At 41.3% G+C, this 13,237-nt stretch overlaps 1 protein-coding gene across 3 annotated transcripts in view; it reads left to right on the forward strand.

Moving 5' to 3' along the window:
• Positions 1-12,887, forward strand: part of fhod3b (formin homology 2 domain containing 3b) — a 281,393-nt gene extending 268,506 nt beyond the window's left edge. For all 3 annotated transcript variants that reach the window (XM_034175031.1, XM_034175029.1, XM_034175030.1), the window contains 7 exons: positions 1,948-2,067; positions 2,684-2,845; positions 2,934-3,124; positions 6,147-6,339; positions 8,678-8,864; positions 10,625-10,786; positions 10,877-12,887. In XM_034175031.1, the coding sequence (XP_034030922.1) occupies positions 1,948-2,067; positions 2,684-2,845; positions 2,934-3,124; positions 6,147-6,339; positions 8,678-8,864; positions 10,625-10,786; positions 10,877-10,959 (1,098 nt within the window). In that variant the 3' untranslated portion in view covers positions 10,960-12,887. The remainder of the gene's footprint in view (positions 1-1,947; positions 2,068-2,683; positions 2,846-2,933; positions 3,125-6,146; positions 6,340-8,677; positions 8,865-10,624; positions 10,787-10,876) is intronic.
• Positions 12,888-13,237: the final 350 nt, after the last annotated feature.

Raw genomic sequence — 13,237 nt, forward strand, 5'->3', positions numbered from 1 at the left:
ACAGTGGAGGGTGCGCCGCGCTCCGATCGGCATCAACACGCTGAAACGACCGGATCATTTCCAAAGTGAACGTTGTGGTGATGTGGGACCATCGTGTGACTATCCGAGAAATTGCAGAAGAGGTGGACATCAGCACTTTTTCGGCACATTCCACTGTGACAGAAGATTTTGCCATGAAAAGAGTTGCAGCGAAATTCTTCTGCATGAAGCTGATGGCGCAGCAACAGCGCCTCCGTGATGAAGCCTCACAGGACATGTTGTGACATGCTCACCTCGTCCACAATTTCTCGGATAGTCACACGACTGAAAAGCCACCGAAAGCCGTCTGAATCTTCCGTATGGTGCAAGAGCTGGGCATGTCAGGATAACACACATGCATAATTGAAGAAACCAAGGAGTTAAAAATGCTCATTTTCTAATATTTATTCCATCAACACAATAAAGATTTTGTTTTATTCATTTATTTTAATATTTATTGTTTAATGTCAGGGTGCTGCCATACAAGGCACTCACTACACACCAGGAGCAACTAGGGGATAAAGGACCTTACCCAAGGGCCCTTAGTGCTTTTCCGGTCAGGCTGGGATTTGAACCGAGGAGCCTCTGGTCTCAAGCCCAATGCCTTAACCACTAGACCATCACTCCATAGTATGTTTTCTTTAAGTAATTACTTTAATATCACATCATTTGGAGGATGATGTAAAATGAGAACGTTTGCACTGAGAAACATTTCCAAGCAGGAAATTTGAATTCTGGTGGTGTTTTCTTGATTTTTTTTTTTTTGTTTTTTTTTTTTTCCTTCTTCTTCATCAGAGGTCCAAAATTTCAAATTCCTCTTGAATGCTGCACAAACAGTGGCAGAAACCCTAAATTAAATTTAAATTAGATTCTGTTTTGCTCACAGTCCCAGTCATCGGATTCTATATCTGCATATCGCCAGATGCCCTTCCTGAAACACGGCTTTGAACTAGAGACCTTCTGGTTGAGAAGCAAATGTACTAACAGCCTGTGCCACTGTAATGCCCTAAAGCTGTGGTCAAACCCTATTAAAAAAATAAATTATTTAACAGGTCTGTACCTCACAACTGCACACAGGTTCAAGGCTTAAAATCTGTGCATGTACAAAAGTCAGTCCCTGTAAGGATGTGCACACAGCTAACATACAGTACACAGTTGTGCACCAGCCGCTAATGAGCTATTTGCATATTAAATTCTGTTGGTTTTTCTGGAGATATTTGATCCAGATTGGTCGGTTCTGTGATTCTTGAGGCTGCAGCTTTAACTAAAATGCCATCGTAGCGTCATACCAGGAGCACGTTGGGGTTAAACGACCTTGCCCACGGGTCCAGTAAGTTTCCGGTCTGACAGGGATTTCATCTGAGGACCTTCTGGTCACAAGCCCACTACTTTAACTACTTGACCATCACCTCCCTCCAAAAAAAAAATCATCTACTGAAAATTATGCACATAAAATTCTGATGGATTTGAAGTAGACATGAGATGTGCACATTCACACTTTCTTCTTTTCTGAGTTTCTGTGTGTGTGTGTGTGTGTGTGTGTGTGTGTGTGTGTGTGTGTGTGTGTGTGTGTGTGTGTGTGTGTGTGTGTGTGTGTGTTGGGGGGGTGCATACACATTGTTACAACAGAGAGATTAGAAGTCAAAACATCTCTGGATGGTCAAATCATTACTGGAAAAGAACCTGCACTCTGAGTCCAGACCCGGATCCAGTTGATCCTGGACGAGGACTGAGTAACTTTTACTGGTGTTCAAGTTCAATTCCAGACCTGCTGAGAGAACGTGTTAAAATACGCTCCCTTAATGGCGTGAGATGTATTACTACTTTGTTTTTCTTCAAAGATTAAAGGCAGACAAAAAACGTAAGACATTAACGTTTTCCGACGAGTGTAAAGAAGCTTCTTGACTGCGGTTTTATGCTTTTTTTCAGGAAGTGGCAGAACCTCTTCAGGATTTGAAGGAAGGGATGGACCAGTTAGAGAAGAACAAGACGCTCCGCTACATCTTGACCACGCTGTTGGCCATCGGCAACTTCCTTAATGGCACCAATGTGAGTCACAGCGAATCACACGTGGGGGAGAGGAAATGTTCTGTTTGTGCTGCCAGCTTGTTTATCTGACAGAGATAGCGGTGAACGCTCTGTGCACTGACGTGCTGCACCATCGTTGGCACCGGACGCTCTCCTACTGTATGTAAAGAAAAAAAATATATATATGAAAAATTTGAGGCTGAACCTGGTTCTGTCTGACAAGAAAAAACGAAAAGATGGTGTGTTTTTCTTTCAGCGAGTCTCTGAGATTTTGTTTTTCTGAAGCAGAAGTTTTCATTAAAACAAGTTGTTCCCATAAACAAACACATTCACGGTGTGTTTTGGAGCCGCCAGTTTAAAATTTGGCTGGAGAATAACACACATTGTGGTTGGATTGTTATTCAGAATCTGTTCTGGTTTTTGCTGCGGTGAGAATAAAACAAATTCTTCAGCCTGCAGTTGTGGGTTTTGATAATCAGTCTAATGAATGCCCCGTGTGCTCTAGCAAACCCTTTGAGTCCGACTTTGTCAAAAAAGCAAACGCATGGTAATTTGCTCCTAAATGAGGAGTTCTTAAATGTGAATGTCCGACAGCCGTTTCCATTCCGGGTTCTGAACACGATGTTTGCGTCTCCAGGTGAAGGGCTTCCAGCTGAGCTACTTGGAGAAGGTCCCAGAGGTGAAAGACACGGTCCACAAGCAGTCCCTGCTGCACCACGCCTGCTCCATTGTGGTGGAGAAATTTCCAGACAGCACCGACCTCTACTCTGAGATCGGAGCCATCACCCGCTTGACAAAGGTGAGGAAAAACACAAACAAACAAACCGGCACCGTTTGATGTTGGTTTGTGTGACTATGTGCAATGAGTCCTGTGATCTCCTTATCAGGTGGACTTTGACCATCTTCAAGACGATCTGGCCCAGATGGAACGGAGGTGCAAAGCCTCATGGGATCACCTGAAGGTCATTGCAAAGCACGAGATGAAATCAGCGTTGAAACAGAAAATGTTGGACTTCTTAAAAGACTGCGCCGAGAGAATTATTATTCTGAAGATTGTACATCGAAGAATAATCAACAGGTGAGTTCAGCCAAACGTCAGGTGACCTCACGCTGCGGTTGAAAAATCTGTTTTTGTTTAGTGTCCCACCGCTTTGCGCCCTGTCAGTCCGTACAAAAAATGGTCGACTCAGTATTTCCAAGAACTGTAAGATTTGAAGAAATCATAATAAATCACAATCGTTGCACGCTCCACAAATCCAGTAATTCCCAGGACACCTTTCATCATTGAAATACAAACTGAAGGGATCGCTGTCCGCTATCAATACATCAACACAAAATATGAGCACATTTTCCCTGATGTCACACGTTTCCCTCATTATGTTTATTCCTGCTTTGCTATCATTTTCTGCCTTTGTGTTGCCAAGGAGTGTGTTTTCACTCATATCTTATTTGTTAGCAGGATTACTCAAGAATTACGCCCATGTGCAGCTGTCGTGCTGTTTTTGGCTCTGGGTGTCTGTCCGCGTTTGAACAAAATAACTCGTGTTTTGATCCAGTTGGGATTAAAATTGGTGGACTGACAGTCAGTGAAGAACAAAGTACTTGACATTTGCAGAAAACATCAAATACTAATATGAAGTCATATAACACTGGTCACTTTGACCTTGGGTGAATGTGGAAGGTCAGAGTCAAGCTCATAACTGTTGAACTCAGCTTGGAGATATTGTGGATTAAACCTGGTGGAAGGGTCGTGTGTTAGTCGAGGACAAAGTGGTTCCATTTTGGACTGAATCGATCGACGCCACATAGAGTAATTAATTTATAGAACTCTGTGTGTGTGTGTGTGTGTGTGTGTGTGTGTGTGTGTGTGTGTGTGTGTGTGTGTGTGTGTGTGTGTGTGTGTGTGTGTTAATCATGTAAGATGTACCCATTCTTCTTACCAGTTTTAGCCTCATTTGGAAATAGTAATGGCACTTTCACATAGGAAACTTTACAGAAATGATCAAACATAGGGGAGATGGTGTTTTGGCCCTTACTCAGCATATACACTCAGATAAGTTCCCTTCTAGTCGGTGGTTATTTTGTGAAGCACCTAGAGGGATGGTATCGTAACGACACTACTACTCCTAGCGGTACTGCTTATCGGTCTGGGACGTTTTGGAGGAAAAAATAATCAAATTAAGAATTAGCAATGCTTTAGGTCTCAGTCACAACCAGCTGCATGTGTGTTTGATACGTCGCAGGGAGTGGTAGATGGCAGCCGTGCCGCAGGAGTCTGGGGGAAGTTTGTGAAAGAGTACAGGCTGCACGTCTGTCTTGCTAACCGTGTGTGTCTGATGCATGGGATCAGTGCGTGTGCAGCGCTTGTAGAGTGCATGACTTGCAAATGACCACCTCCTTAAGCCGGGACTGTGCGCCACCCTTGTGACGCAGGTGGTTAGCACATGCCAGTCACTCCTGACTAGTGTGACGCAAGCCAGAAGTGCATATAATAGGATGCCCACTACCACCAGAGTCTTTCCACTTGTCGTGTGCGCTGTGTGCATGCCACACATAGGCGTAGAAAGTGAGATGTACTTCTGTCTTGGCACAAATAAGTGTGGTGTACTTGTGTAGTACTTCTGAAGCAGATCACCTGTGACACATCTTACTGTCATCACAAAGCCCCTACTACCTGTGCTCCTGACTTGGTTCAAGCCTGCGATTGGGAGTACATGCTGTACGCCTTCTTGATTTTTATTTATTTATTTATTTTCAGGGCTGTGAAATGAATATTGTGAAATCCGAGGAAAATTCCAGGGGGGCTGGGGGGAGCAGCCCCCCAGGAGCCAGGGTCTAGGGCCTTGTGGGGCCCCAGAATCCAAATTAAATTTTCTTCTTCTGATACATTTTCAACATCTCCTGGAAGAACAAATCTCAAAATTAGTGCATATTTAAATGATCCTAGATTCAACCATTCCATCAATGATCATGTTGAAATAACAGAATACGACGTGGAAGTAGGACCTGGAATGATTTTCCTTTTAATTGTAAACCAAATTATGTATTAACTCAGAATAATTAAACTACATGAAATTCAAGAAGACTGAAAAGACTGTTAAACTATGTCAAAAACCACAGCTAAAGCTTGTAGAATATTTTGAAAATCAGGGTAAAATATCAATAACATACCTTATAGTAAAAAATCCACACATTCTTGTGTAAATTCCTGTAAATCAACTCATGAAAAAAGTCAGCATTAATAAAAACTAATTTACATTGTTGCATAAATTCATGTAGCCTAAATTCATTCAAAGTCACAGTCTTTTTTTTTCAATGAAAGTCTAAATTAATGAAAGAAAAAAAGGCACATAATCTTTTCTGAAATCCTGTTCGAGCAGCACAATGTTTATTTTCCAGAGAGAGAAAAAAAATTCTTACCAGTTCCCTTTCCCGTTAATCTTTCAGGTGTGTTCATGAAGCCAGCGACAATTCCACGGATTCTTGTCGTGATCAGACTTTTTCAGACCGTCTTCGCTTTGTCTAATGTCGCTCCGTGACACAGACATGCTGCAAAATTCTTCGTTTAAAAACTTGAAAGTTGTAAAAGTTTGCGATGTCCACATGCTACGTTTAGCTAAGCTTCGCACAGGAGCCACACAGTGTCACCGCAGCAACCAACCAGTCCTGCTTTACGACAACTGTCGTAGCAGCCAGGCTTTGAGTGGCATTTATTCTCCTCGAAACTCCGCGGATCCGAGGAAAGTGATATGTATCTGTAACACACAGATCAGTGTCCGCGGACTTATAAAACTTGCATGATGTCGTAAAAAAAAACTCAGTAACAATCCCGATTAAAGAGTACAACACACACACACACAATGATGAATCCGCGGATCCGTGGAGTTTTCACAGCCCTGTATTTTGCTAGACCTGTAGAACTTACATGTGCAGGACCAAAAGTCTCCACGGGTAATCTGTGACATTACAGTGCTTCACGCATGAAACCGGGTCCAGGGTCCAAAGAAGCTGCGGGGCCCATTTTATAGCAGGTTTTGGTACCCATCCTTCAAAGCACCACAAAAGAATCTCAGTCCAACGTTGTGATGTTTCTCTTGCAGGTTTCACGCCTTTCTTCTGTTCCTGGGACATCCCATGTACGCGATACGTGAGGTCAGCATCCATCGCTTCAGTAAGATCCTCAGTGAATTTGCTCTGGAGTATCGCACAACCAGAGAGCGCGTACTGCAGCAGAAACAGAAGAGGGCTAACCACCGAGAGAGGAATAAGACCAGAGGGAAAATGATCACGGACGTAAGTGGACTTCAAATTGTCCATGTCTTTATCTTCACATCTGTCCCACGCGACAATAAGAACGATCCCTAAACACTGGCTCAGTCTTTAATTCATGACATAGTGCAGCAGATAAGAGAATATTTACAGAGGAATCCTGCAAATGGTGATAGAAGCACCAAATTCAACACAAATACTCCTTAGACATTCCTCGTTTGAAAAACCAATTGGCCACTTGAATTTTCAGTAGGCAGCCAGATAGGGGTCAACAGAAGAATCACACAGGGGTCAAAATTAAAAGATGCTCCAGTCATATTGAAAACTATACCACATTATTTGTCTGATCATAATTACTCCAAAAAGGTATAGTTTGGACTAACTGTGACTAAATGTTATGGGGTAAAAACAGCAAGAATAGTGACAAAGGTTAATTTCAGTTGTACAGGGGTCAAAAGTTAAAGTTGCTCCAATTTTGGTAAATTATTGGTTGAGCTAATACTCTTAAAAGGGACTAGTTTGCACCATGTGTCATGCTTAGTTATCATGTTACGGGGTAACATATGTCACATGTCATAGAATCCAGTGGACATCGACGTCAACATTGTTTGTCCTTTAGTTTGCAGACCAAGCACTCAATACAGTCAAAATATTCCATTTATTAATCCTATTAGCTCAACCAATAATTTGTACCTTTTTTTGCCAAAGGGATCCTGATTCAATCAGTGTGTGAAAATTCAAACCTTTGGGCGTCTATGAAGGAGGAATAACATGCTGTTATATGGAAAACTTGCCGTGTCACTCACTCTTCTACAGTTTTGAAGATGAACTTAGTTTTTTGGCACCAACTTTAAATTCCAACTGGAATTATAAAAGACAACAAGGAAGAAGTTCATATTTTATTTATATTTTGAAGTGTTAATGCTTTTGTTGTTTCTGAAGGTGACAAATAATTGCCAACAAAGTTGGAGAAGGTTATATTTTCACCCCTGTTTGTTTGTGAACAGCCTGGAGCTCACAATTTTTCATGTATCATTATGAAATTTTTACTGAAGATTCATATCCTGATAGACAAGAACTGATTAGAATTTCAAGGTCATAGGTCCAAGGGCATTGTCAGGAAAAATCTTGGAAAAATCCCTATCTTTTACATTGCATGAATGTTCAATGGTAACCTTTATCGCCTGATCCAGATTACAGATTTTGTGGCCATTTACATTTAACATTGAAGACCCCATTTAATGTATTTTTTTTACATTATATCTTAATCAAACGTGCCCCAATCACATTCATATTTGAAAGTGAGGTGCAGACTGACACTCAGTATCGCCTGACAAAGTTTGATCCGGATCTGATTCGGATTGTGGATTTTGTGGACATTTGAATTTCATATTGAAAAGCCCATTTGATGTACATTTTTCATTATATCTAAATCAAAAGCACCTCAATCACTCTCATTTGTGACAATGAGGTGCAGACTGGCACTCTCACTGAACAGACCAAGTTTGATCCGTATTGCAGATTTAGCAGATAATTGATTTAAACATTGAAAAGCTGTTTTGATCTATATTTTGTATTATATTTTAGCTTATGAAAACCCACTTTGACCAGGACTTTGACCTTGAAAATATTTTCCAAAGTAAAAATTTGTGGAATTGTAAAATTATGTTAGCGGAGCTTTGCGCTCTGCGAGCGCAATGCTCTACTTTGAGAAATGTTCCTTTTGCCTCTTAGTGGGCGGGTCGTTCCACTAATCAATAAGCAACAGTAAATTCTTGACAGGTTGTATTAAACCATTTTGAACAAACTTGGGCGGCTGCTGAAGAGGAACTACAATTTTGGTTCAAATTTAGTAATTGTGTAATTCTGCAGTGTGTATTTTACATTTGCAAATGTTATTACATTTGTCAATTTTCTTACTCTTTACACATTAGTGTATTGTCATAAACATGAATTTTGACTTCTGTCAGGCCTAAAGAGGTTTAATTTGAAGTTTTGTTTTTTTATGTCAGGAATACTCATCTGTAACTGTAACACCTATTTTAATTTTTCCCACCTATAGAGTGAGGATGAGGATGATGATGAGGTAGGCTGTGTGTGAACTTGTGCATGGGATTGTTTGGAGACTAACAGGCTTTGTGTCAACAGAATGTTCCAGCGTGCCCATGGAGCTCGTGATTCTTTAAAACAACTAATCATTCTTATTTTTAGGCATACAATTGATGAGATGCTGCTAATTATTGGTGGATGCTAAAGGTGCATGACCCTGATTTTCTCAATCTTCTAATGGAAAAAACAAACAAATCAAAGGGGGGAAAAAAACAAACTGTTCGGTAATCCTTTTGAGGTTTTCTTTTGACAGAGTGGTAAATTTGGTGGCGCTTCATCAGACACACAGGGGAGTCAACCTCAGGGTATCCAGAATGCTGAAGATGCAGCCGAACATGAGAACATGAAGGCTGTACTGAAGAGCAGCTCGCCGTGCAGCGACAGCAGCTCATCCACGGTGCCTGGCCTCCGCGCACGCACCAGGGCCAGCAGCACGAGAGGTACATGATGTTAGGGCAGAGTGATTAGTTCTTTACTCATTCTCCTTTGAACCGCTGCATTATTTACTGTTTTTAGTGTTGAAAGAACAGAGAATGACCATTTTTAACTGATGCACCAGATCAGTCCACCACCAGCTGAACACTGGCACCTGGTGGACAGTTCAGGACTGTGCATCCACATCAAATTGAGTTTATCAAACAAGCTAGTCAGCGCAGGGCCTGCACGTGCACGTTTGTCACTTTAGATTCAGATGTGCAAATATGAGAAAATTTGACAGTGTTGTCGGTGAGAGCTGTTCAAATTTTTAATAATAGTTTAAGCTTAGATAGCGCTTTTTGTCTGCTGAGATGAATCTCGAAGCACTTCACAGGTAAAAGACTGATAAAAGCTAAATAAGTAAAATAAAAATGATAAAATCAGTAAAATATAACATCGCAACATAAAACTCTTTGTATATTGTGCCTAGAACTCTCATGAATATATTATCTGGGTTTTTAGATGTTGTTATTGTGTTTGTTTTATGGAAACATGCGAGAGGTTGTTTCTCCGTTATTTTCAGTGGAAATTGCTGTGAGCTGTGATCGCATCCTGTTCGTGTTGCTCTGGGGGAAAGTGAAGTTTGCTCTTTAACATCTTGTCATCCTTTACAGCACTGTTTGTTCCAGACTTATATAAAATGTCTAAAATTCGGTTTTGAGTTTTATTAAATTCCACGCAGGTTAAACGCAGATACGGATTATTTGTTTCAGCAAGTTTTCATGGTTTCATGCACGCAGTCTCTTAGGGGGTGGTGGCTAAGTGGTTAATGTACTTGGTTTTAGTGTGAAAGGTTCCAGGTTCAAGTCCCACCCCTGCCACATTTCTCCATGTAATGTGGAGTTGCGTCAGGAAGGGCATCCGGTGTAAAACCCATGCCAATTCAACATGCAGATCCACCTTGGATTTGCTATGGTGACCGTGAGTGCAAACAAGGGAGCAGCCGAAGGGACTAACATGCATGCAGTCTCTTATTAATGTGATGAAAAGCATAAAAAGTTATATTTATATTTTGGTAGTATAATGTCCATTTGCAATTGTCATGTGGTTTCTGTTATTTAGACTACAGTGACTCTGGCGCGCAAGGGATTTTGGGATATCTCAATAGGTTGAATGGACCAGTTTTTTGGTGTCATCAGATGAAAGTGAAGGCTTCAGTCTGTAAATATTTTTGAGGTGAGAAACGGAAGTCTTGGAGATATGTTTGATATGGGCTTGGAATGAGCGTGGAGTCAAGCTTAACACCAAGATTGGTGACAAAAGAGAAGAGAGGTATGAGTTGACCATCAAGGGAGGGACTAACATTCGCCGCCTTGGCAAACTGTTTGGGGGTGCCGATCAGGATTGCCTGTCTTGTTGCTGTTGAGCTGGAGGTAGTTGTTGCTCATCCAGGAGCGGATGTCTTCCAGGCAGGTGTTTAAGGTAGAGATGGTATTGGTGAGGCTGGGTTGTGTTTTGAGGTGTTACTGGGTGTTGTCAGTGTAAAAATGGAAATTCATATTGTGTTGTCTGATGATATGACCAAGTGAGAGTAGATAGATTAAAAATGGGATAGGCCCAAGCACTGACCCCTGTGGGACACAGCATGTTACTGCAGTGTTGTCACAGCATACTGCGATGTGGTTGCAGCGTACTACTTTTTTCCTTTGGTCACCACAGCTGTGCCAGTTTTATTAAAGCATTTCCACTTTATTTCCTTACCCTTTCTGGCTTTATGTCTCAGGGCGTGTTCCTCCATGGTGCACGGCAAATGGCGACCCAGTGAACTGCACAGACGATACAGCCGATGAGATCATGGAGAGAATTGTTAGGTCAGCAACTCAGGTACCCAGCCAGCGGACGCAACCTCGAGAGAGGAGACGATCCCGCGTCAACCGGAAATCACGTGAGCTGTGTTAATTACTAGACTTATTACTTAAACTTGTTGAGGGAGATACTGTCCTGAAACACTGTCATTCTTTCTCTGGCTGCACAGTGAGGAGGACGCTGAAGAATGGCATGACCGCAGAGGAGGCCGGGGTTCTGGGCTTGTCCAGTGGCTCAGAGATGCAGGTGTGAGCTGGATCAAGATCTCATCGGACGTTAATGACATGTTGGAAAAAAATTCCACCCACCCCTCAAAAGCGCGCATCCAACCTGTCAACCCACACCACTGCGGTTTGGCGTCGCATTGACCTCATGATGCGCTTTGTTTCACTAAAGTGTTTCATCGAGTGAGCGATTTCGGTTGCATACGTACGTACAGAAGAGCAGCTCTACATTCAAACCACTACGCTTTGCTTCGCTGGATTCGTGAGGCTGAATCAATCTTTTTTTTTTTTACATGACAACACATGCAAACTGCAGCTTTTCAGGAATGCAAAAGGCTGAAAGGCGTGCAGGACAGAGCCGGCTTTCTTCTGTGCTGTGGTAGTTTTTCTTTCTACTCGCCTTGCTGCAGAAAGAGCTCAAATAAGACTGCACTGGATGGAATCGCTGGGCATCGTCGGAATGTGAAATTTTTGACACTGATGAAACCACTCTGACATCTAAACAGTTTTAACCAGCAACTAAAGAGTAGCACAAGTTTTTTAAGGCCACATATTCATGACAGATGGGCATCTGATGCTTTGGTAAATTTTACAGGATAATCAGGGTTTTATCTGAGCAAAAACAAACAAAAAATTCATAAAGACAACTGTGGAGAATGCTGGTCTGGTGATATTTTCACATTAACATCTTGCAAACTTTATTTTTTTCTTTAGCATTGATGCAGCTTCACATCACGCAGTGAAGAGTATATCTGGAGCAAAGTGCAATGTTACTGGTGAGCGAATGTTCGGTAACCACACAATGAGCTGTACGTCTCAGTGCCTTTATTTATTAAGATGTGTTCAGGGACATATACGTGGAGAAAATGTTCAGTCTGTTGTGCATTATTCAGGAGCTGTGATTTTTGTTTTGGTTTTTGTTTTATTTGTCCTTGTATCATTTCTCCTTGCTTTCACATTCTCTCTCGGATCAAGCAGCTTGATATGAAGGCAGATTTAGATTTGTAACCTGCTGCCTAATTAGGCCTCGTGTCATTATGCTCCACACCTTGGCAAAATATACCAATTCTCCCTACCACATATAGTCCACTCAGAGCCACTGCCGTATTATTATTATTATTATTAGAATAATTTTGATGAGATTTACAGTCTGCCGTACTTCTGATGGTGCTGTAACTGATGGAGTCAGCGTTAAAAATACATGGAAAAACTAACATACATGAATACATGGATGTTGAAGACGTAATGCATTAAGGGTCGATCGATATGTGGTAGAGAGAATTACAACAGGCCAAGCCTAATATGTAGCCTAACTAGCATCACTGGAAAAATGCCATTTTAGTCAAGTAAAATTTTAATGCAGACAAATGTCTGTTTTAACATCTTTCAGAAGCCATTCAATGAGTCCCAGTGCACGTTTTTTTAATGCAGCTATTTTTTTTTTTGTGCACTCAATCAGCTTTTAGTTCATTTTGAACGGTTTTCACAAAAAAAAAAAATTGAATAAATAATTTCCATATTATCTGATTCAATCACAAACTGTCACTGTGATGGAAGCACAGCCATTCTGTGCAAACATCAACAAACGGTTAAAGCTACATGAAGCCACACCAGCGGACCCCCCCCGACCGGATATGACTCTGCACCTTAAGACTGTGCGTGTAGTTTACAAACTCTATTAGAAGTAAAGCAGAAGTGTTGGAGACGAGCTTGTGTGTCTCGGATTGTGCCGCAACGTGTAGCAAACACACATGGTGTCAAGTAGCTCACAGGAATGCTGTAAAATTCTGTAAATGTCATGTTCATCTCTTGTTGCCCATGTGTAGAATAGTGTATTATAGACTAAAAGCAGTATTATTTTAAGTATTAATTTAAACAAACCAAGCAATGCATGGTTCCAAACTGTCACTTCTGCTCAATAAAAAGGGAGGTTCACTTTGGATTCTCACAGCTGCAGGTTTTGTGTGTTTATTTTACCTTTTGGCACAGACGTGGTGTTAAAATGCAGTAACTTGTTTTACCAACTCTTGATTTTGATTTTCCCTTTTGATCTAATCTGAGCTTAACACACCTTGTTCACCAAATATGTCACAGCGGAACTCTATACAATTATAGACTTTTGATTTCAGTGTACCCGTGATTATATGGTAAAATGGTAAATGGACTGCTTTTACAACCCTGGCAAAAATTATGGAATCACCGGCCTCGGAGGATGTTCATTCAGTTGTTTAATTTTGTAGAAAAAAAGCAGATCACAGACATGACACAAAACTAAAGTCATTTCAAATGGCAACATTCTGGCTTTA

This window comes from Thalassophryne amazonica, chromosome 7 (genome assembly GCF_902500255.1).
Source record: "Thalassophryne amazonica chromosome 7, fThaAma1.1, whole genome shotgun sequence".
Lineage (NCBI taxonomy): Eukaryota > Metazoa > Chordata > Actinopteri > Batrachoidiformes > Batrachoididae > Thalassophryne > Thalassophryne amazonica.